This window comes from Misgurnus anguillicaudatus, chromosome 21, assembly GCF_027580225.2.
Source record: "Misgurnus anguillicaudatus chromosome 21, ASM2758022v2, whole genome shotgun sequence".
Lineage (NCBI taxonomy): Eukaryota > Metazoa > Chordata > Actinopteri > Cypriniformes > Cobitidae > Misgurnus > Misgurnus anguillicaudatus.
In genome coordinates, this window is record NC_073357.2 from 25746052 (window position 1) to 25771746 (window position 25695).

General features: G+C 38.1%; 2 protein-coding genes across 3 annotated transcripts; one reads left to right on the forward strand and one right to left on the reverse strand.

Annotated features, from left to right (window-relative positions):
- Window positions 1–2222: 2222 nt before the first annotated feature.
- On the reverse strand, window positions 2223–8023 carry LOC129440017 (uncharacterized). The gene is made up of 4 exons (XM_055199048.2): window positions 7778–8023; window positions 4651–4728; window positions 2983–4566; window positions 2223–2873 (listed from the first exon to the last, which is right to left on the reverse strand). The coding sequence occupies exons 2-4, from the start codon at window positions 4726–4728 to the stop codon at window positions 2700–2702; spliced, it is 1836 nt and encodes a 611-aa protein (XP_055055023.2). The 5' UTR covers window positions 7778–8023; the 3' UTR covers window positions 2223–2699.
- Window positions 8024–8189: 166 nt separating this feature from the next.
- Window positions 8190–25382, forward strand: ccnb3 (cyclin B3). Of its 2 annotated transcripts, none has more exons than XM_055199061.2 (12): window positions 8190–8340; window positions 8625–8738; window positions 8827–8907; window positions 9568–9668; window positions 12342–12453; window positions 12830–12928; window positions 13016–13108; window positions 14048–14185; window positions 14612–14767; window positions 19083–19232; window positions 24404–24534; window positions 24941–25382. In XM_055199061.2, exons 2-12 carry the CDS (start codon window positions 8664–8666, stop codon window positions 25005–25007), a joined length of 1203 nt encoding a protein of 400 aa, XP_055055036.2. In that variant the 5' UTR covers window positions 8190–8340; window positions 8625–8663; the 3' UTR covers window positions 25008–25382. The 2 variants fall into 2 exon arrangements, with proteins under 2 accessions (XP_055055036.2, XP_055055044.2); XM_055199069.2 differs by having other exon boundaries at window positions 8195–8340; window positions 8628–8738.
- The last annotated feature ends 313 nt before the right edge of the window (window positions 25383–25695 follow it).

The following is a 25695-nucleotide window of genomic DNA, read 5'->3' on the forward strand; positions in this document are numbered from 1 at the left end:
ATTGGTTCTAATGGAATATGGCCCAAAACTCACTACGGTGTCTTTGTTGGTCTCTAATGTATGTATGTATTGGTTCTGTGTATTGGTTCTAATGGTATGTATTGGTTCTGGGTATTGGTTCTAATGGAATATGGCCCAAAACACACTACAGTGTAATGGTCTTTGTAGGTCTTTAATGGTATGTATTGGTTCTGTGTATTGGTTCTAATGGAATGTGGCCCAAAACACACTACAGTGTATTGGTCTTTGTTGGTCTCTAATGGTATGTACTGGTTCTATTGGTTCTAATGGAATATGGCCCAAAACACACTGCAGTGTATTGGTCTTTGTTGGTCTCTAATGGTATGTATTGGTTCAAATGGAATATGGCCCAAAACTCACTACGGTGTATTGGTCTTTGTTGGTCTCTAATGGTATGTATTGGTTCTGTGTATTGGTTCTAATGGAATATGGCCCAAAACACACTACAGTGTATTGGTCTTTGTTGGTCTTTAATGGTATGTGTTGGTTTTGTGTATTGATTCTAATGGAATGTGACCCAAAACACACTACAGTGTATTGGTCTTTGTTGGTCTCTAATGGTATGCATTGGTTCTATTGGTTCTAATGGAATATGGCCCAAAACACACTGCAGTGTATTGGTCTTTGTTGGTCTCTAATGGTATGTATTGGTTCTAATGGAATATGGCCCCAAACTCACTACGGTGTATTGGTCTTTGTTGGTCTCTAATGGTATGCATTGGTTCTATTGGTTCTAATGGAATATGGCCCAAAACACACTGCAGTGTATTGGTCTTTGTTGGTCTTTAATAGTATGTATTGGTTCTGTGTATTGGTTCTAACGGAATATGGCCCAAAACACACTACATTGTAGTGGTTTTAATGGTAAAAGCTAATGGTTCCTATTGGTATTTTAATGGAAACCATTAGAATTTTCTGTAATGGTTTTATTGTTTTTATCAGCAGGGTACTTTTTGATATCTACTCAAATAATTTTTGTTTTACTTGTTGATATGATTTAGTATTGTTTAAAATGTTAACATACGTAAACCAAGCCAAGCTAATATAAAAAATGTAATAAATAAATATTACAATTGAGACCATCAATAGAGACTATCAGACTCTGTGCGGGCACCATGTTGGAGACCCCTGGTACAGAGCAAACATGTAGGGGCGGTTTCCCGGACAGGGATTAGCTTAATCCAGGACTAGGCCTTAGTTTAATTAGGAAAAGTAACTAGTTTTAACAAACACGTCTTACTAAAAACATTACCTGTGTTCATTTTGAGGCAAAACAAAGGGCACTGATGCATTTTAAGATATATAAGTGCAAGTTGTTTACAGTTTGGACAGCTCTTAAAAATGTTTTAGTCTAGGACTAGACTAATCCCTGTCCGGGGAAACCACCCCGTAATGTATTTATATTTTTTGTATTTGAATTCATGTATAGTTCCTTACACGTTTGTCTCTTCTGTCCGCCTGTTTGATCATATAAATACAAAGAATAACTCGCCATTGCTGTTGACCTACTTCAGCGCTTTGTTAGACGTGAATGATTTTGAATAGAGAATATATGAGTGCATTTAAGTCTATAAGGCCTGTTTAGTGTAAGGAATCCCTTACATGTGTCTGGCTTTCATTGCAGAGAATAAATCGATGCGTCATCATAGCTTGGGGAAAAGGGGGGATCGGACTTGGGAGATTTTCCAGGACCCTCGTGATCCATTTGACTCTATATGTCTCAGCTCTAATGAAATGACGACTTCTCCTTTATATCTTTCCCTCCCTTTTCTGCTATCTCATCTCCTTGGTGCTTTTCCTCGTCTCTCACTTTTGGCAGCGAAGCTTCTTCGGTCATTGGAACAAACACTTCTCCAGATGCACCGAAAGCCGTTGTGTCTTCACTGATGCTGCAGCTGTGAAGTCAGTCCCCCTTGTGTATGAGAATATGTGTGTGTGCGGGAGAGAGAGAGAGAGAGAGAGAGAGAGAGTAATATAGGGAGAGGGTCAAAGAATGAGTATGTGTGAGTGTGTGTGTGTGTCCATTAATTCAAGCTGTGGGGGTAAGTGGGAGGCAGGAGTTCACCAAAACGCATTCCTGCCATGTTAGGTATCACTGCTTGGGGAGTATTATGGGATGCAGTAAAATAGTCTTGCTTTTAACAAACCCTCCAAAGCACCGCACAGCCCACAAAATACCCCCAAGAGTACAGCATTCAATGTTTAGCATTTCCAGAAACTTTTTATTATCGTTACTGACATACGAAAAACATAAAAATAAACAGAATACAGAGTCTTTATTCAAAAATGTTTTGGGTGGATGGTAACGTTTAAAGCTGATTTGTGGTCAGATTTCTGATTCTCTAATACCGGCTGAGGTTTGGCGTGCGGATCGGGAGAGCAGATTTCAAATCGGTACAAAAGGGGAGCGTGTACGCAGATGTTTCGTCTCTGAGGGATCATTTGCAATGGATCAAATTGAAATCAATTTTAACTGAATATTGTTTTCTATGACATTCTTTTGTTATGGCTTGTCTCCTTTAATAAACGTTAAGGATTGGGATGTAGGAATGGTGATAGGTTGAGTAGCTTGAAATCGTGTCAAGTAAAAGTTTCTTCACTCGTGTTTCAGGGTTCCACTGTATAATCAATCCTCCAACTTAAACAAATACAGTTGGGTACGTAAAGCTGGTCCAAGGTCAGTTTAAAGGTGTATTGTCAATGAGCTGATGCAGATGCCCTAACAAAGAATCAGAGCTCTTATGGTGCCCTCTGCTGGCCTCTTCCTGCATATCACAATACTGGCAGAGTGATGCCACCAAGGCACCCACAGTCCAGCCATTCAAGCGGGCACTGCGGGAGAGTCTACAAAGCTGAAGAAATAAAGAATTGGTCACATTTCAAATAAAAGCAGTACTGTTATTCATGTTAAGCATGAGGCTATTCAATAATAGATGTTATTCAGTGAAAACTTATGTGTACCTGTTGTGTAATGCTTGTGTCTGGTAGATCAAAGAAAAGCTCTGAAGTTCCTGTCTGAGAGGCCGCAGCCCACAGTAGAGCACACTGTAGTTCCTGAACATCGCTGCTTACCTCAGAATACATCTTGATGATTACGAGAGGTATAATGTCTTTCTGTGAGCCAATTTGAACATGTGTTCCCTGCCTCAAGTTTATCTGTATGCAGGAAGCATCACGTACCGAATTTTCAAGTACGTCTTGTGCAAATTTGTTAGCATATGTGTGTACAGATGATGTCATATTCATGGCATCAAATGCAATGCCGTTGAATTCTAACGTATCGTTACGGCAAATAATGGTTGAGGCTTTGTTGGACGGTGTTGAGCCTTTACACGAATAAATCTCTTTTTCCCATGGCTGCTGTTCGGTTGCTTGGCTCGAAAGATGTTGATGTTTAAGCCCACCCTGTTTGAGCTTTGCAAAAGCATGAACCACTGCATTAATGATAAGATCACTAGCTAAAATCTTTATATCTTCTGCTGCAACGCATGCCGTGCTAAGTTGGGGAGCAACAGACTTAAGACCGTTCTGTTCTCTTCTGCTTTCTTCTTTTTCTTTCATTATCACCTCTGCTAAAGATGCTATGACAATCTCATCCGCTAGTTCCTCAGCAGTAGCCCATACTTCCTTATTTACTTCTACATCATTAGTAGTAATAAAATTAAGGATGTCTGCAGACAGTTGAGCCGCATAGTCAGCCAGTTTGGGAAGCTCATCTTGAAGTCCACCATCATCTCCAGCCTTCTCTTCTTCTAGCCCCCCTTGCCAACGGCACTCCAGTGACAGCGAGCGCATCAATCGCGTCATAAACTCCGATTTGTCACCAGGACCACCGGTCATCTGGTTCTCCAATAGGGGCTGTATCTGATCTTTGGGGGTTGAAGGAGGTGTCGAAGGAAGGAACTCTTTAGCTAGCCCTCCCTTTAGCTTCCTTGTGAAACTGTCTCGGCTCTTCAACATCTCTGGATGTAAAGGGGTACTTGGAGGGGCATCAGGGTACTCAATAGAGCCAAGACTAACCATGCTCTTCAAAGTAGTTGCAAACTTGTAATCATATTCTTCCATCTTGATGTCCATGTCTTCATCACAGTTGTGCCCAGAAGTTACAAAAGCTCCCTCCATAACTTGTTTATCAGATGTATCATCAGGCCTAAGAACACAATGTCTTCCCATCTCTTCCAATGCTTTGCAACAGGCTTGTAACGTTAGCTCCTCTGCTAGCATATTCACGTCATTCCCTCTCATCTCGCTCGATTGTCTTGGGTCAATAAGATTGCATTTGTTTTCAGAATGTTCAGACGACGGGGTCTCTCCTTTCGTCATAGCTAACTCTATAATTGTGTTGGCTGTCTTCTGCGCAAAGTGATGAATGGAGTCGGTCTGTGCATACTGATGTTCAATCACCTTTTGATCGGTATGTTTCATGTTCTGTTCAAACGCTGCTTCCAATAAAAGGCTGTAAGCTTCCAATGTGACTTTGACAGATGATGGGTTATAAGCAGGTTGTGGAAATGAGTTCCTGTTGATTTCTACCTGCGTGGAGTTCTGAGAAGGACATAACAGAAAAACGAACTACTTTACTAAGACGTCTTTTATGATGTTTGTATACTGTCAGATGTCGGTACTTACATCAGTGTGAACATACTGTGAAACATCGACTATATCACACAGTTTAAATGAGCTGCACAACCACTCTGCATTAATCATCTAAAAATAAGAATAGAAAAAATTAGGGCTGTCAAATGATTAATCGAGATTAATTGCATGCAAAATCAAAGTTTGTATTTGCATAATATATGTGTGTGTAATTATTATGCAGTCGTGGGCTGTGACTTCTCTTCCGAGGGGCGCAAATTCAAAATATGTGTTCGAGTGTCATGTGTGTTGCGTGTCATGTCAAAATATGTGTTTGTTGCGTCATGTGAAACTCTGATTACACATGAGATTAAGCGAGTATCTGGCAGACGTACACATACATGTATAAATTTAGGAAAAATGTTACTTATATTTATTTATTTATATTATATATAATAAAATTATATATACATGTTCACATGCACTTAAACATAAATTTGTATGTATTTATATATACGTAATAATTACACACAGTACACACACATATATTATGCAAACTTTTTATGTTGTTAATATTTAAATTGTACTAAAATATATTTTCTTTCGCAAGACAAACAGGCTTTAGCAGTACATTGACATTTTAGAGAGTTGCTCAATGCTGCCCCTTGAGACTCAACGTCTCAAATAACTTAGGTCAAGCGTTGCTCCAGCACACCGGTCAACCGGTTCATTTTTAAAAAGCAACTATGGTCCAATTCACAATTTTACATTTCCTTTGGTGTGTAAGTGTATGTTACAGGGTTCCCACACCTTAGTTAACTTCAAATTCAAGGACCTTTCAAGGACTTTCCAGATCCAATACCCTCAAATTCAAAGACAAAATGTGGGGACACATTTCAAGTGAGATCAAGGTTACATCTTGTTACCTTTAAAGATACATTGTAACAGTTTCCTTTCGAGGGAATTCACGCTGCGTCACTGCGGCGACACTTTGGGGACGCCTCCAGGGGTAAGTGCGTCTGAATATGTATATCAAAGTTAACCAATGGTGAGGCTTAACGACAAAGACAGGGTGACGCGGGAGTCAGGAAGTATATCGCTATCTAAAATATTGCCAAAGACGGCGTTACAGGGACCCTCGAAGTATGGCAAGGGAGACGCAGCGTCTCGTTCCCTTCTCAGGGAACAACAGTTACATACGTACCCAAGACGTTTTCATGTGTCAAACACAACTATGCAAAAAAGCATTTTGGTATGAATCAACATTTGCATACAGAAGATATAAGCATTTAAAGCAAACAATTTAGCATGTGTGCTTAAAAGTCTAGAATTATATTATATTATCCTACACTACAACGACTTTCAATGGCCTGTATCTATGTATGTATATTTTTCAAACATGGTAAGGAGCGTCACATTTACGGCTAATGTCAGAGGGATTCAGGCGAATCACAATGTACAGATTAGCTGGCCAATCAGGGACACGGCGCTTTTCAGATCGATGACTTTTGTACAAAATCAATGCGTTTGAGAAAAGCAGTATATCTGGAGCTACAAAAATGTATGGTATGTGGAAAATAATGTGTTTTTAATCATAAACTATGCAACCAAATACACAAAATAACGTTGTTTTTTAGCAATGAAATAGGTGCACTTAAGTGAACTTGAAGATCGGAATTCTTCACAAGGAGGTAAGAGGATGGATTGAGCCCTCAGTCTTCTTGTGGGGTAATGGACATTGTTTCGATATTGTTCAGTACATTAGGGCCCCTTAGATTTATTATCTAATATAATAAAATGTGTGCTTGTTTTACATTTACATTCTCTTGCACCACATTTCTTATGACACCCTTACAAAAGAGCAAAAAACACTGCTGCATGCTCACACTATTAAAAACAAACACTTTTTTTCTCCTTACTCCCTCTTTTAAAATGTGTTGACTTGTAACTTTGTTACATTGTACTGTATAGCACTTCTCATATATTATTTCCTCCCTAATAAGAATCACTTGAAGATGAAAACTACTTTGATTCAGGGACATTTTATATAAACCAAAAACAATGAAAGTGAAACTGCCACGCTGATCTCAGATCAGCAGAAAAATGACTCTAGAACCCTGAAAACCACAAGTGATCACCAGATGAGTTGCGCTCATAGTTCCAGGAACTAGGTCATGTGACAGACAGGAAATGATGGTTGGTGTTTATAGGCTCAAAAATCTAAAATTTGATGTTTAGAGACTAGATGTCTATCTATTGATCTATTTCCTTGAGACGAGTTTAGGTAAGGTGATTCTAGATCAATGTCGAGTTGCAACCCAAAATACTCAAAGAAAGGCCTGTGTATGTTTAAGTTGTGATAAACATCTGCTAACCTTACACATACACGCCCACGTGTTTATGTAGTTTGGCTGTCTAAATGCTAAATCACACATGCATAACACGCAGTAGGTCTACGATTACAAATTTCTGTAAATGGAAAATATGCAGTTGAGGACATCACCTTGAAGAATATTTGGATTTGCAATCTATTATTTATGTATGGTTATGGCTTGACGTCTTTAATAAACCACAGATGATTGAAATGTTCTGCCCAGTAATGAAATGTATGTGATTATATTGATCCAAGGTAATGCAATGCTGTTTGCCTGCCAAAGGAAATTATGTTATTAAAGCAGTTCTCTCTTTTCACTACATCAAACATCCCAGTCTTAAATTAAATCTGCCCTTCCCTTGTGTAGCAATCTAGATAAAAGATTTTGAGAATTTAAAGCACATGGCTTGTGAAACACATGAATGCCTTTTGTTTTTCAAATACAGATGGAGAATTATAGCACAGGGTCATTTACTAAAAACCTAGAGATGCAGAGATCACTGCCTGGACAATAGTAGACATCTTGTTTATGTATCAGATGTCACATATGGCTTTAAAATGTGAATTCCAGATCAACTTTAATAGAATTAAGATGTAACAGGGTATATTTTACATGTGATACAAAATATTCTTTTGTTAAAAGTAAAGGAGACAAACCCGTGAGTTAAACCTTAATGATCCTAACTAATTTATTTGTAATTTTCTACATTAAACAATCCTATTGTAAGGTATAATTTTGAAATCTTTAATATTGACAGATCAAAACTAAGGTAATAAAAATCAAATCTTAGTTATTTTATGTCATACCTTGTACAGGGAAAATCAGTCAAACGGGTTCAGCTTGATTAATCAAGTACATGAGTAGTAGGACTAGTTAGTTTGCAGACTATTGCAGACTTCCTTTGAATGCAGATTATGTATGTGGGTTTGTGTGGAGGTGTGGCTTGTCATAGCGACAACAGAAGTGTAAAAGAAATCGGTTAACATTAAATATGTTTCAAAACTGTTATTGCTCATATTCCCAAATAAAAATAAACATATGCTGCTCATCAACCCCATCCTACATGCGTTCATTTTGGAGACAAAACAACACGAACTCTCTTCCTATAGGTTGCCAGGGTGGGTTTGAAAATTCTATTGTCCCGCCCCTTAACAACGGCATTCTACCTCAATACTGATTGGTCTAAGGACAGCGGAGTTAGCCAATCATCTCATTGTGTGCAGTTTCGGATGCACGCAGACAGTGAACGCTGTGTGCGTTTCAGGCTGGATAACTTTGCATTGGGATAATTTGACTTTATTTTGTGAATGTTAACGTGTTTATATCAAAACATTGTTTTGGGTGAGACTGTTAAACGCATCGGAACGAGGTAAGATCAATATAATGCAGTTTTGTTCTTTATTTTGCGTGCATTTCAACGACATGCTGCTTGTGATCAAAGATCGGTTTAAAGTATTAATAACTATACATTCAGAATAAATTAAAGTGTGCTTCTTGCTATTTTAAGTATATCTATGTTGACTTTACGCAACCACGTGGAATATCGCGCAGTTTTATGTGTGCTTGTAAGAATTGACTGCATTAGTACGAGTTGTATGGGTGGTAACTGTAACAGATTTCTCATTCAATGTTTTTTTGTTTCATTTTTTGTAGCAGCTGAGAAACGTGAAAGATCGTACAAACAGCTAAAAAATGCCATTTTCAAGAGGAAAGAAACTCACCACTAGCAAAATCCCCAAACTTCACACCAAAGGATTGGAGAACCAGGTATACAACCACAGCGGATCAGTTGTTTAAATGGCTGTCCATGTTATTAACCCTTAATAATCATGTTTGTGTTAATGTGTTTTTGCAGGATGGCACCCAAACCAAGCGCTCGTCCTCTTCTCCTCAAGGGGCCCCTAAGAAAAGGACAGCTTTTGTGGACATTACCAATGTGAGCGTGCCATAAAAGTTTGAAAATATTTTTCTATACATTTCGTGTAGCTTTAATGCTTTCTTGTTGGTTGACTTGTTGCTGTGTGTCAGTGTTTGTTGGCCCCTCATTCGGAGGCTGATGTAAAACCAGTAAATGTGTTTGTTTCATAACCCACTAACACATGGGTTTCTTGAATGATGCAGATAGGCACAGATTTAGCACGTGATCTCTTTAAAATTCATCAAGGCTTATACAATAGCAGGAGATGTCTTTCTTTATTAACTCAGACTGACACTCCCCTTGTTCCAGGTGAGGTGCTCTCATATGTAAATTGCGATTATAGCCTTGTTAACTGCTGGATAACACCTCATACTGATTCTCAATGCATCAGATCGAAAATCTGATCGATTTGACGTTTCACAAGGTTGTTTTAACCTTAGGACAGCTTAACTCCAGGAAAAAATCAATTCCTGGGTTTAGTGTCACGGGTCTTGTTTTTCAGTAGTACTTTGTCTTTTTCAAGTTGAGATTAAGACTTAACAGACAGAATGATCGTATAAAGGCTAACTCGTTCATTCTACATCTAACAGCCAACCTGAATGTTGGTGTTTATCAGTGTTTGTTGGATTTGTGTGCCGTTAGGAAAATTATACTAATTAAAATGCACTTCTTTTTAAGGCACACAAGATTGAGCTGAGCAACCCCATCAAGAAGAAAGGTCCCATCAAGAAGTTGCAGAAGAAGGTTTCAGTGCTGGCTAAGAATGACACCAACTTAAAGTAATATTTGGTTCCTCTTTTTCAAAATACTCAGACGATTCAATGAGGCATTTTCAGTATCTGATTCTCAACACATTTAAATTTTTTACTATTGGTCCTCACCAATCTTACGCTGGATTTCCACCAACTGCGGAGCGGCTGCAGATCGGCTCCGCTGCGTTACGGCTCCGCCGTCCGCCAATACACACCAGTTCCGAATTTGTTGCAGAGCGGCTGCATGCTGAAATGACGAGGACCCATGAGGTCTCGCAAATTCACGTAATGATCGCGTGATATCTAATTCTGTCTCCGCCAATTATGATGTTTTGCTGTACCAGCCCAGATCCTGACACGAGATCTCGCGAATACAGGTATGATCACGCGATATAGTCATGGCTCCGCCCTGCTGTCCGGCATCTGTCAAAAATAGAAGCTCTGCGTATTTGTTCCGAAGGGCAGCGGATGGCCGGAGCTTTGACGGATTCGAACGCAGTCAGTTGAAATGCACACATTGACTTGAATGGAAACCGATTTACTCCGCCGCCGTTCCGCAGTGGATCCACAGCCGTTCCGCTTTCTATCATAGTTTCAGATGGTTTGATAGTACTTTTAGCATATCTTGCAGCTTTCTTATTTATGGGTTTCTGGCACACACGTGCCTTTTTGTTGTGCCACCATCTTTAGGAACTTTGCGTAGCTGCTCTAGGCAAAACCCTACACCCTAAAATAAACACAATAATTAAGGTTCATTACAACTGGATATTTTGTTTAGTGATAAACTAAAATAGACTAATAGCATATTATGTAAAATGTAAAAATCAGCATGCAACCATACTACAGTTGCAAATCCATATATGCTTATGTACATAATATAGAGGTGGTTTCCCAGACAGGGCTTATCCTAGTTCAGGCCTCAACGCAAAAACATTTTTATACTGGCCCAGTTCAGGGTTTTACTTCCCCTGCCAAAATTTTTACTGGCGCAACCAAAAAAGATTTAAATGTCACATATTTGAAATAGTAAAGTATAAATATACAATTTATTCATCATTAGAAACGCTGTTATTAATATGCTGTGTTGATATGTATTTCAATGCGCTTAAAATTCTCTTTTACCATTAAGTTGCCATTAAGTTCAGTGGACCAGATAAAGGGTTATCAGCAACCCTTTTGACACCATGCAAGCTATATGCTGTCGGCTTTTCTTTTGAGTTTCTCGTTTTTTTTACGGTATTTGTTGTGCCAACGAAAAAGAAACCTCTTGACATTGCGGAAAAGTTAACATTCGCAACGCTTAAAATGTGTCTTGATGGTTACATTGCATAAGAATACATACAAACAAATGGCCACATACAGAAAATATATTTTAGTGACTGAGGTCGAAGCACTGGCCCAATCGGGCAAGTGACAATACTGTTTACTGGCCCGAACAGCTCTCACACTGGCCCTGGGCTAAAATGCATGTTTGAGCTGCCTAACTTTAAAAACATCTTGTACTGACATATCATAGCATATTTCAGTATCATTGTTTGTTCTCAAGATGCACACCACTATTGTTTTTAGTAAGGTTTGTTTGTAAGAGCTTCAAACCTGTCCTAATATTACTAAGGCCTAGTCCTAGATTAATATAAACCCTGTCCGGGAAACCGCCCCATAAAGTTTAACTTTAAATTTAGAATTCATAAATGCATTATAATGTGATTATTTAAAGTGCAATAATTTAGTAATTTAGTAAAAAGAATTTCTAAAAATTTAAATACTACTTTTTATTATCAGTCACATCAGGACACATTTATGTAATGGGAAGTAGATATGCTATACTGAAGCAATAATGCACAAATAAACTCATATTAGATAAACAACAGATTAAACTAAATAAACTCAGCTAGCTATATATCATTTTATTGCAGTAATTAATTTCTGACGGTGTTCGGGTGTTTTTGGGGATATTGTAAAACGTTAATCCATTTCTCTATGATTTGCTGTTAACACAGCCATAGAACCATGTTGCAATTCGGTCCTACAAAACCTCATTCACACAGCACTTTGGACCCAGAAAATACCCGGCAGACAAGCTTCTGTGTGAAGGCAAACACGTCCCGTAAATGTTCTACGATCGCATTCGGAAAGATGTCCTAGTAACATTGCCGTAAGATACCCGGAAAGCCCTCAAGGGGGATGTCGTAGTGAGGCCGCGCGTGTCATGACAACATGAAGTTATGGTTCAGCTCTTTAAAACGAGGGGTTTACATGCAGATCAACATTTACGACAAGAAATGTCTGCAAACTGGACTGAAGCAGATATCAGGTAGCTTGCATAAAAGAAACATAAAAGAATAGAGCGTCACGCGTCATATCAGCTCTTTTATAGTCTTATCATAAACAAAAATGCACACGAGAAGTTTCTGGAGAGAGAAATAATGGATAATAAACAAACTTCAGACGCAAACTACCAAGTGCAGGACTTCACGTCATGTTTCTTTCCGGGATATTTACGGTATCTGTGAGTGAACGCACACACAGATTCCGGCAAATCATTGGCAGTGTGAATAAAGCAAAAAATTTAACGATACCGGACAAATCCCAGGCGCATTTCCAGTGTATTTTCTGTAATGTCTGTGTGAAAAGTGCTCAAATGGTGCCCGCAGCACTGCAAGACGTCAAAGTAAATCAATGACTTCTTTTAACCCATAGACAAGCTGTGGTCAATTCAGAGGAAAAGTTGGAGATTGTAGAGTCACATGCTGAGATACAAGAACAACCTTGTACCAAACCTTCACTCCCCGCACATCTTCAGCCTCCACAGGTAAGTTTCTGGTCTGCTGTTCATTCTGATAAGATGTATCTTGTCCTGACAGATTTGCCATGAGTGATTACAAGTAACAGGAACATCCATCAATAAATATTCAGCTGTTTCTCCAGAGGAATGTTGTCTGGAGGTTTTAATAAAGAGATCTCACAGCCTCATTACACCCCACCAAAAAGGCAGATGCAGATGTTAAATCTGAATTATAGTATATAAATGCTAATTTAATTAAGCATCACCCTGCAAATCCCTCTTGCCTCATTATACCATTCTTCAAAATTTTGAGTTTTAGCAAGGATTATTTTTTCTTTCTTGTTTACAAATACACACAAATCTTCATTTGCATTCTTATAAAATTGTCTTTGCTGTCTCTCAGATCCCTCCAGAGTTTGACATTGATTCTGAGCACGTCAGTGATGCCACACATTCACCAGAATATGCCAAGGAGATCTTTGACTACCTCAAGAGTAGAGAGGTTGGTATAGAGTATGGGTTATGAATAATCTTATATATAAAGCAACAAAAAACACCAAACTAAATCCATATGTTTTCTTTATTTTAGAATAAGTTTGTGTTGCATGATTACATGGCTCATCAGCCAAACCTGAACACCAGTATGAGAGCCATTCTGATAGACTGGATGGTTGAAGTTCAGGTAAGTGCTAATGTTTGACCAGTGACTTTTATAAATGTGAGGCTGTTTACACTTGGCATTAAAATGCTTTTTCGTCGATCAGATCACAAGTGGACGACGTTAAAGGAATAGTCTACTCATTTTCAATATTAAAATATGTTATTACCTTAACTAAGAATTGTTGATACATCCCTCTATCATCTGTGTGCGTGCACGTAAGCGCTGGAGCGCGCTGCGACGCTTCGATAGCATTTAGCTTAGCCCCATTCATTCAATGGTACCATTTAGAGACAAAGCTAGAAGTGACCAAACACATCAACGCTCCTCCCACCTAAGACGAGTAGCCACACGAGCAAGTTTGGTGGCACAAAACAAAACGCAGCGCTTTTCCAAGCGGAGTTAAAAGAGGAACTACACTCCATGGCGCAATAGCACTTTTGGGAGTACCTCGACTCGGCGCAGTAACACCCTCCCTCTCCCATTATGAGAGTGAGAAGGGGAGCGGACTTTTCAGGCAAGTCGAAGTACTCCCAAAAGTGTTTACACCTGGCATTGACGTCGTCCACTTGTGATCCGATCGACGGAAACGCATGTTAATGCCAAGTGTAAACAGCCTCTTTGTTGCAATGGGCATGCATCTAATGTCAGGCCTAGAAAAATCGCAACTTTTAGTTTTTACACCATGTTTACCACAGACATACTAAGACATTGCTCAGGTGGTTATTTTAAGACATTTGCCAGGTCAGGTGTGCGTTTATTGAAAAATAATGCATACTCATGGACCATTTCTCAACCAATCAGAATAAATTTAACAGCGTGCTGTAAGAGTCAAATAAACGTTGCTTTGCAGGGCTGTGCGTACGACCGTTTGCATACATAAAACAAACTATACTCCGGGTTTAAGTGTCTGGATTGGTGGTTGGTTTGAACCACTGATATGACTCTGATTTTTTTTTATAGGAGAATTTTGAGTTGAATCATGAGACTTTGTATCTAGCTGTGAAAATGACGGATCATTATCTGGCCGTGAGCCAGGTCAAACGCGAGGCTTTACAGCTCATTGGTTCGACTGCCATGCTCATTGCCTCTAAATTTGAGGTAAGGATATGCTCTCCCATGAGAGTAAATGTCTTCGCCTTAGACATCACATAATTGCTCAACTATATGTTCACCCTGTTATTATCTCACACTTAGAAATCTCATAGGAACAGTTGCTCATTAAAAGTGTGACTTTGACGTCTACCATCCAGTTCTTTCTTTTCATATAATGCATACTGCCTGTTTAAAAAAAAAGTTGTGTTTGAAATATTAATTCCTGTATAGTGTCTATCCGAGTCCCAGACTAAAATGCATGTTTAAATTGCCTTAATTTAAAAACTCCTTGTACTGACATATCTTAACACATATCAGTGCCATTGTTTTGTCTCAAGATGCACCCCACTTTTTATTTAGTATCTCATTCAGTGTAGTATGGTTTGGGATTCCTTCAGTACAGTGAATCTTTCCCTTGGTGAATCTTGACAGGAACGGGCTCCACCTTGCGTGGATGATTTCCTGTATATTTGCGACGATGCCTACAAGCGCTCCCAGCTCATCGCCATGGAGATCTGCATGCTGCAGGCTCTGAACTTTGACATCAATATTCCAGTTCCTTACCGTTTCCTTCGGCGTTTCGCCAAGGTAGGAATGAATACACACGCACACACCTTCACTGGAGAGATGGGAAGAGTGCCGTTAATGCTGGATTAACCTCACACGTGTGTATGTCAAAGTCAGAGAAAGAGAAATGCTCTCTGCATTTGGTTAAGCTTACTGCTGTCAGATCCATTCTACTGAGTAGCTGAATTAATTAATGAAGGCTTCTTAATTTAACACATTTTTTTGCGGCTGAATGGCTGGTTTTACTAATAGCTAATTTAGCCAAGAAATTAGTTTTTTAATGTGCATTGACAAACAATATCATTGCAGTTAATTAGAATGACGCTAAAGCCCCCATGAAGTCACTTAATGAACATAGTTTTGTTTTCTCTGTTTGTGTGTGTTTTTGTTAAAGCAGTGCCAGTAGGCTTTATTCATTACATATGCATGAACTGTGATTGCTGCTTGCCAGTTGGTGCAGGTGTAGTTTGTGGAGGGATGTTCTCATTGTAGAGATTTGATTAGACAGAACCTGTGTAGTGAAAGTTATTAGTTTTGGTCCATTTTTTTTTCCTGGCATTCAGTACACAGTTTCGGCAACAACAACATAACCAAACTGCTTTTATAGTCCAAATGCAACTTCCAGTAGACTTGCACATTGAATTAATAACAACAGAGTCCTTTTAGAGTAATTTATTTCTGATAACAAGTGTAATTAAAGCTAAATATGTCATCTTTATTCATATATCATATTTAACGCATATCAAATACTACACTGAGCTCACTCACTTCTTGCCTGGCTGCCAAACTTCTCTGCAACAGAAGTGATCCGTGCTTGTCATCTTTAGCAAACTGAAAATGTTTATTTTTGTCAACGTATTTGTTTCAGAGATCAGTTTATCCACTAGCCAGACCAATCAATAAACACAGATTGGAAGTTAACTTTGGTTCCAGGCACATAACTGCTGCAACGCGCATGCGTCTGATGAAACCGTCTATTCATGAATATCAGCTGACGTCACTCACATCTCAAACTTGTCTTCTGCCATTTTGAGTACCTTAAGTGGTCGTAAAAGAACTAGAAGCTATGCCTTCAATATGTTGTGAGCATCAAAATCGCTATTTTTACAACACTAAGAAGGCTCGACAAAACATGATACTTTGCTCGAAGTATCACCTGAGTCTCTACATGTGAACGCGAGCATTAAAGGAATAGTCTACTCATTTTCAATATTAAAATGTTATTACCTTAACTAAGAATTGTTGATACATCCCTCTATCATCTGTGTGCGTGCACGTAAGCGCTGGAGCGCGCTGCGATGCTTCGATAGCATTTAGCTTAGCCCCATTCATTCAATTATACCATTTGGAGATGAAGTTAGAAGTGACCAAACACATCAACGTTTTTCTTATTTAAGACGAGTAGTTATACGAGCAAGTTTGGTGGTACAAAATAAAACGCTTAGTAGCGCTTTTCTAAGCGGATTAAAAAGAGGAACTATATTTTATGGCGTAATATCACTTTTGGGAGTACTTCGACTTGCCTGAAAAGTCCGCTCCCCTTCTCACTCTCATAATGGGAGAGGGAGGGTGTTACTGCGCCGAGTCGAAGTACTCCCAAAGGTGCTATTACACCATAAAATCTAGTTCCTCTTTTAAATCCGCTTAGAAAAGCACTACGTTTTATTTTGTACCACCAAACTTGCTCGTATAACTACTCGTCTTAAATAGGAAAAACGTTGATGTCTTTGGTCACTTCTAACTTTATCTCTAAATGGTACAATTGAATGAATGGGGCCAAGCCAAACGCCATCGAAGTGTCGCAGCACGCTCCAGCGCTTACATGCACGCACACAGATGATAGAGGGATGCATCAACAATTCTTAGTTAAGGTAATAACATATTTTTAATATTGAAAATGAGTAGACTATTCCTTTAAGAACATTGTTTGTGTACACAGAGTTTACTAAAAAAAAAAGGTTTTGAACAACTGACTTTGTCTGTTTTGGTGTCTGCCCGCCGCCGCCTTGCCAGTCAAGAGGTATCGATCTCCGAATGCGACATAAGGAGGGAAGAGAGTAAAGATGGATAGCTCCTAAAGCATAGTTCCATATAAATGCACAGATAATTCATTGTTTTGTCGCAAGTGAAAAACAATATTGACCTTCTAGTTGAAAAAAAGAGCCTCCTATAAAATTCATTCATTCGCATTCAGGGATCGATTCCTTATGTCTGGCAAAGATGGCGAGCAGACACCATAACAACCAAAGTCAGTTGTTCAAAACCTTTCTTTTTAGTAAACTCTGTGTACACAAACAATGTTCTCAATGCTCGCGTTCATGTGTAGAGATCCAGGTGATACTTCGAGCAAAGTTTCATGTTGTGTTGAGCCTTCTTAGTGTTGTAAAAATAGTAGTTCGGTAGCAGCGGACAGCAGCTGGGAGAACGCATCAGGGATCGAGTAGGGATTACCCCCTAACAAAGATATTTTTTGACAGTTAAGGTGCAAAATATTGTCTTTCGTAGCCATTTACTGTATCCGTACGAATCATAGACAGTAAAAGATGAAAAAATCCGTAAATGGTAGCAAGCTAGCCAATGCCTGTCAGTAGTCTACTGGTACTTGGTAGGTACTCAAAAATGGCGGAAAAAGAACAGATGACGTTAAAGGTCACATGACTGATAATCATGAATAGTAACGTAAAGATACAGATAAAAAAGTGCTCATATCAATCCAAGTGATTGTGTGAAACACCTTTTTAATGTTTATGTATTTTAAGGAGTAGTTCATCCAAGTAGGGAAATTCTCTAAATTTACATAACCTCAGTGTTTCCCATACATTGATTTATTGGTGGTGGCCCACCACAGAATCAACACTGGCCCCCACAAATAGAAATTTCATCATTCCCATTTACATTTATATTTCACAATTAAAAACATATTAATTCGGCTTAAAATATAATATGATATATAATACAGATCAAATAGAGATACAGATAAAAGAGTAGAAGTGAAAAATATTTCAGATGCCAACACTAGATCAAACACAAACACAACATGATGACGTCACATATATGCTAATTAGCGGGTGGCGTCATCACCACCACAGTCTCTCAAAATCCTGTGGGAAACACTGTAACCTCATGTCGTCTGTCAGTTTCGTCAGATCTCATTGGTTATTATATGTAAGAATAGGACTGGGCGATAGAGCTAAAATTTTTGTCATCAATATAACGTGTTATATCGTTCGATAGGGATAATTATTGATCAATTTTATTAAGCTTCTTAAAAAATGACCAGTAGAAAAGTTTTAATTTAACCACTGTATGTTTTATTTACACACTTTATTAAGGGAAACAATAAACAATTTCAGTTTAGCAGTAGTAAACATTAGTATATGTTACATAAAGATTAAATTGGTGTTAAATAAAGTCTATAAATGCTTTTTCTGGAGCATTTTCGTCACCATAATGTTTGATTCCTGTTCTTTGTTTATTGTTTTAAACTACGTTTGCAATGGTGGTTCGGCGCCTACTTCACCTACATTTTTAACAGGCATCATATCGAATTTATCTATCGTTATCGGCAAAGGTGTATCGGCGGCACATATCGGTATTGTTTTATCACCCAGCCCTATGTAAGAACCAATAAGATTCCAAGTTATCGATGTGCCGCCAATATATTAACCATTTTCTGTCACCAACATATTGTTTTACCCTTCATGAATGTAAATTAACTAAATTCATTTGGATTCTTTTAATGATAGATGTGTTTTTTTGGGGGGGCTTGCAATGTTGACCCCTATTTAGGATTAAATGATAAATAAAAATATAAAAATATTAGTTTATGTCCAGCTGAAGAAACAAAGTCATTTACATCTCAAATGGCTTGAGGGTGCATAAATTATGAGAATATTTTTTATATTTGGGTAAACTGTTAATTTATTGCACTGCTTGACATATGAAATAATATTATTTTTAATTTTAAGAAAAAGATACGGATAAAATAGACCACATATAAACATTTTACACATTATAAACTGTGTTTATTCAGATTAGATTAAAACAGGGCATGTCTTAGATGACCTAAAATAACTATACAATTATGCCTGTAGGTTTTTTTAGGACGTTTCTATTGAAGAATAGAGCAGAATAACATTAGTTTATATCATACAGCATGTCTTGTTCCTTTGCTAAGCCCCTCATTCACCAGTAAATGCAGCCTTTGATAATAATAACCCTGTGGGTTGTTTTGTGTATGTCAGTAAAATTTGACCTCTCCACTTGAGGGGGATTGATACAGATTTTGGCTCATGGTGTTTATCATGACATGATTGGCTTTTCTCTCCCCCTGCAGTGTGTAAACGCGGGTATGGATACGCTGACCCTGGCTCGGTTTATCTGCGAGCTGAGTTTACTGGATATGAAGTTTGTTCCCGTGAGAGCATCTCTCCTCGCCTCTGCCTGTCTGCTTATCGCTCTGGTAACCAAAGACCTAGGAGGATGGGTAAGAGTACGCCTTCCAAATGCTTACACAATCAGAGAGTTTATAAATTATACAGTTTGTTTATGAAATACTCATCCTTGATGATACCGACACAAACTTTCACTGTGAATTCAGCATTTCCTGTGTGCCTTGGTGCTCTGATAAGACTAAATGAGCTTAACCTGACAGCAGTTTTATGGCAGGCTGGTGTCTTATGGATGCTAATTTCTGTCTCTTCTTGGCAATGTGTCCTCAAAATAACAGTGGATCGGTGCCCAAAACAGTTCGGGGACTGCTTTTAGTGCAGTCAGTGTGAGACAGACATTAGAATGGCTTAAAGGTGCCATAGAATAAAAACTGGATTTACTTAGATGCATAGATGAATAATACAGGGTTCCCGCGGGGTCTTAAAAAGACTAAAATACAGAAAGTTAAATTGAAGGCCTTAAAAACTCCCAGATTTTTATCCTAGGCCTTAAATTTAATTTACCCAAGTCTTAAAATGCGTTTCTACTCTCTTCACTTTAAACTGCTCTCTGCTGCAGTGCACTCTTAACTCGCTCTGCTAAATCCCCCTTCAGCTCTCCAGATAACAGCAGCGATTGGCAGACAGAAAGCAAGAAATTACCGTAATAAACCATATATTGACAAAAAGCACAATTTGTCGTCTTTTAGGTAACATTAAATTTTTTTTTGTTAAATGAATAACCGTACAATCAGAGCCATATAGTTAGCAACACATAACAAACCACAAACAGCTTTTTAATGGTAGATTCATCCATTATTTGATAATTAGAGAGGCTATTAATAACAATGGCAGTACATAGTGCATATTTATGCATGAAGATGGCAATTGCACATTATTGCAACATGCATAAACATTAAAAGCTTACATATTACACATTGTGATGCATTTTAAAATCTTAAAAAGCTTTACAATTGTTGGAGACAGTGTAAAACATGTCAATAAGGCACAAACCAACAGCTCGCCATACTAATCTTCCCATATTACTACATAAAAATACACATATTGGTGTGATATATAAATATTGTAATTAGGGGTGTAACGATATTACGAACCGAACGATCGCGATACACCAACCACGATACGAATTGCGAACCTCCCGTGTCGTGTCGCGGTACTCTCATGCCTCCTGCTGCCCATTGTTGAGGTTAATGTCACTTATCTCTGACTAACTAATCTATTTATTAAAAAAAATATTTGCATATATTTGATTAAATTGTATTAGTAACGACTAATAAGAGCTTTTTAAATGCTGTTCTAAATGGTATATTCCAAAGTTACTGTTTTCCAAGTGCATGTCATGTCATGCCACGTGACTTGGGAGTGAGCGCAGGTCACAGGATGGCTGCCCTGCCTGTGTGTGTGCGCGCGTGTGTGTGTGTGTGTGTGATGATTACATTGATTAGTTCATTACTGATAATAAACCCTCATTATTCAGATTTACAGACTCATAGTACATTTATTTCATGCATTAGTTGACTTCAACAGTAACATTTTCAGCATTTTAGCTAAGCAGTAATGATATTCATCACCTGATAAACAGCTAATTACAGTCCTGCATTACTAAAGTTAAAGTTTGATTTTAAGTTTGTTTGCCAAAATGTATAAAGAAAGCGTCAAGTTATTTTTGTTGTTGTTATTAAGTTAATATATTGTTCCTTAGCATTGCTGGTTAAATGACAGGAACCCTACACCCACAGCGAACCGAACCGAAACGGACCGAACCGTGGCTCCAAAACCGTAAACCGATCTGAACCGTGCAATTGGTGTATCGTTACACCCCTAATTGTAATTAATGCATTTCTTGACTATTAATTAAGAAAAATTACAGCTCTTTGCAGGGGCGTAGTGGGACCTAAAAAATCTACCGGGAATCTTCGTAGACCACCGGCCCTCGGTGGTCAAAAATAAATAAAAAATAGGGTCGAACGTGCTCATAAACAGGAAGTAATAAATGGAATAATGTGTGCATCTTTAAATAACTGTAAGAATATTTCCATTAAATATAATTTTCGTCATATAAAGTTTTGATAGATGATAATGTTTTTCCACTGTTTTTGCTTATTTAGACTTGTTAGTGCGGTTAAAAGCATGTTTGGCGCATTTAGCTCAGAGTTTATTTTAGTAATATTGCGTTTTTCCCGGTAATAATAATACAATTTACATGCATCAATCCTGCTTCCTTCTGTTTATTAAATTCATTATGCTGTTATGTTAAAGGGACACTTCACCCATATGAATTAATCTTTGTATAGTTAGAACCCCAGTCATGTTTTTGAATGGTCGTGCATTATTTCCTCAGTTGCCGCTGAGACAGGAGAAATACAGATTTCAGTGTTGCACTTCCTTCTTTGAATGATGTAAAAATCATCATTTTACATCATTGAAAGACTACAAATATGACGCAATTTCAATAAAGATTAATGTTTCTATGGGTGAAATGCTCCTTTAAGTTATGTACATTTAATGCCATGAGACGTTCATTGTCGTTATATGAATACTCTCATATAATATTCAAATCATATGTAGAATAATGTGTGCGTCTTTGAATAACTGTAAGAATACAGCTTTGAAATAAATTTTTGTCATAAAGTTTTGAGAAATAATAATGTTGTGAGGATATTTATTGCAATGTGAGACGTTTATTGCAGTTGAATACTTGCAAATATAATATGGAAATCATATATACTGTACATAGTAGGGAATATATAATACTATGCTAATTATTATTTATGATATATGTGGAGATAAATAAACCTTTGGAAATCTGCTGATTTGATCAATTCATGTCCTGACCATCAGGCTAGAGATTTTAAACATCCTTAATTAGGGATGCTCCGATCGATCGGCCGCAGATCGGTATCGGCCGATAACGGCATTAAATGACTCGATCGGTCCTCGTTAAATTTGCCGATCTCGTGAACCGATCTTTCTGTTTTTGTCTGTCATGATATGGCTCCTCAATGCGGCTGCACGTAGAGACCATTTTTATGCAGTGAGAGAATTTTTATAACCCGTGGCTGATGAGCGACATGTAGATTTGCATTTCTCTCTTTGCCTTCACAGAGATATGTGTATTTTCTACGAGGACGCGGTCCGGTCCTAACATCGCGACCCGTCTTCACATCCCCATCAAACAGCGTATACAACACATATCTATCGAGGACAATTGCATCCTCATGTCAAAAGTTTATTATTTGCATGCGTTTTAAAGTTTTGAGCGTTTAAACTTTAATTTTCCTCACAGCTGCTCTCGTCTGCATACACCCGCCGCGCGCACACAGCACCCTGTCATCAGTGCACGTGAACAGAGCGATCTCTCTCTCACGTCTTAAAGCTGCAGTAACCTAATTCATTTCTTAATAAAATCACTCTCTGCTCTTGACTAAAGAACTGTTGTACTTCATACGAATGCGTGTATATTTAATTCATACAGTAAAGACTGTTAACTGTTTTATTTTCATTAGTTTTTACAGACATAAGCCTTTTTAAAGGCATATTAAATTTCTCTTTGCAGAAGAAATATTTGTTGTGCTAATTTATTTGATTCTCTATTAAAACAATAATATACCTAATTACTGCAAGTAATATAACAAAGGCAACATCCGTGGTTTTACTTTATCTAGAAAATTTTTTAAAAGTTACAGTCATCAAAGAGCTTGCATATCAGCTTGAAAAATCGGTATCGGCATTGGTATCGGCCGATCACGAAGAGAACAAATCGGTGATCGGTATCGGCCTGCAAAAATCCTGATCGGAGCATCCCTATCCTTAATCCACACTTACTAGTCTATCAAATAATATCTAAAGTGTTTTGTTTTGTTAAAAAAAGTATGCTTTGTTATATTGTTTATGCGATCATAACAAATCACACAATGATTTTATACACAGAAGCAGCGGATCCGACCGCATACATTCTGCAATAAACGGGTGTTCAGCTGCTTTTTACATCAAAGGCCGACAGGCTATGCCATTTGGGGAGGGGCCGCTCACTAATATTTTTGTAAATCTTGGACATGGTTGGACCTGCCGAACTTGTTGAGCACTTTTATATACTTTGTTGAGCACTTTTGTATACTTTGTTGAGCAGAGAGGCTGCACAATTTGACCGGCGGGAAGCGGCCGCACATCAGGCCGCCAGACGGTGTTGCAAATATAACTCGCAATGTATAACTATTACCAGAAAGGCACAGCGGGAAAAGTTCCGACTCCCACTCCGCTATTGGCTCTTTGCCTCTAACTCAATTTATTTCAATGGCTCACTATGAGCTTCCAGGAACTAACTGAAGTCTGAATCATGTGACGGCCAAGCTTTATGGACTTACATTGTCAGAAGTTTCTTCCTAAAGGGCTTTGGGTAGAATGTGTCAGCCCCAACACTCGCAATCTAATAGGGTTAAGCATAATGTATTTCCATGTATTTTGATTTTCTGTTCTAAAGGGACACTACACTTTTTTTTTGAAAATATGCTCATTTTCCATCTATCCTATCTGATTTTTATCGTTTTGGAATCCATTCAGCCGATCTCCGGGTCTGGCGCTAGCACTTTTAGCATAGCTTAGCATAATTCATTAAATCTGATTAGACCATTAGCATCACGCTCAAAAATAATCAAAGAGTTTCAAAGTTTCAGAGTTTCCCCTGCTATTGAAAGTAACCAAGGGGACTATTTTCGGACAGTGCATATTCGGGCATATCACTACGCCTGCTGCAGCCATGTCACATCAGCAAAGTCAAGTTTGGGCACCCATGTTAAAGGACAAGTTCGGTATTTTACACTTAAAGCCCTGTTTTCAGATTGTTTATGATGAAATAGAACGGTTTTGACTAAAATTTGATGGTGGCCCGAGAATTTTGGGGTGTTTGTTGCATCACCCCACACCTTTACAATGGCTGCATAGGTGCACTAGAACAATCCTTCCTAAAATGCATTAAACTTTCGTTTACAAAGTCGTGAAACTCACCGATTGGTCAGGGGTGTTCACTGATATGCTCACACAAAAATCGCTGCAAAAGATGCTTAATATGCGCTGTTAGTTCCATTTAAACAGGAACTTATAAGGCATATTACTCATAATTTGTGATAGTTGGTTGCAGAATGTATTAAGGGGAGGGACATTCTCTAGTAGGTGAGCTTTTGATTGACTTTTCATATCTTGTTTCTAGGCACCATGTCTACAATTCCACTCTGGATATGACGTGGAGGATCTCGCACCTGTGGTCCGACAACTCCACCACATGCTCAGCAGCCCGCCGGACAGTAAACTTGCCATCATTAGGAGCAAGTATGCACACAAGTAAGTCTTACGTGCTTTAAATTTTTAAATGCCAAAACAAGCATTTCAATACCTGGAGTGGCCAGTTAACCGGTTGAAACAATAAATCGCAACACACAAACAAATCTCAGCTCCTTATCTCACCCATTCAGTAGGCTTACAGACTTATCTTTTTAGACTTCAGATAAACTTGCACACTTGCTAACAGAACTCCATAAGGCTTAATAGATTTGCTTTTACTCTGAATGTATTTGGGTTGATGCAACAGTTGAAGAGCTGTTTCACAAATTGTGTATTTTATGTAGCGTACAATCATTTTCTTTCAAATGTTTGTTTGCAGAGAAAGCATTTTGGGCAAAATCTAGTTTAGTTTCTAATGCTGATTGCTCTTTTATTAGTTTGCTTAACTGAGATAACTTTGTTTCAGGGTTTTCTTTGAAGTTGCATTAATCCCAACAGTGAGTCTGGAGAAGCTGGAAGGATTTTTAAAGTGACCTGGAAGAATATATGTACTGTTTCAAATATTGTAAATATTTCTATTTAATGTTGTATTTTAATCTTTTAATGTACATTGGCAAAACATGTGTGTATATATAACTTCCAATGTTTTTTTTTTCACAAACCATGCTATTCTGCATGTAAATGTAAAGGCTTTTTGACCAGAAGAATAACTAGTTACTGACAGACATTGTAACAAAAAAATGCTTCAAAACCAGATAAAGTATAATGCATCTTGTAAGTTCATTAGAAATGTCTTGAAATTATGTTACTAAATTACATTGTTTATGTAACATTCACCATGTATATATATTTGATTGCATTTGTTGCTATTCATGCATTTTATAGTTTACCAAGTATGTAAATTTGATGTTTAATAACTTTTGATTGACTGTTTTAAAGCTGCTGTCAATTAAAAAAAGTTATATTTTTGTCTGATTCATGCCTTATAAAGATTGTAAGTACATATAAATAGTGCAGTGTTGCGTGTTCCCTTTCAGTCGGTCACTACGACGTCACGTCGTGACCGACGAATTGGGAACCGCTTCGCGGGTGACCTATCTACTTCGAGAACTATCAAAAACGCCAATGAACTTGGCATGCAGGTATTTGCATAATGCCGGCGCCGCCCCGCCAGGTGCGTATATAAGGCACAGGTGCATAATACCAAATCAGCTTTATTGC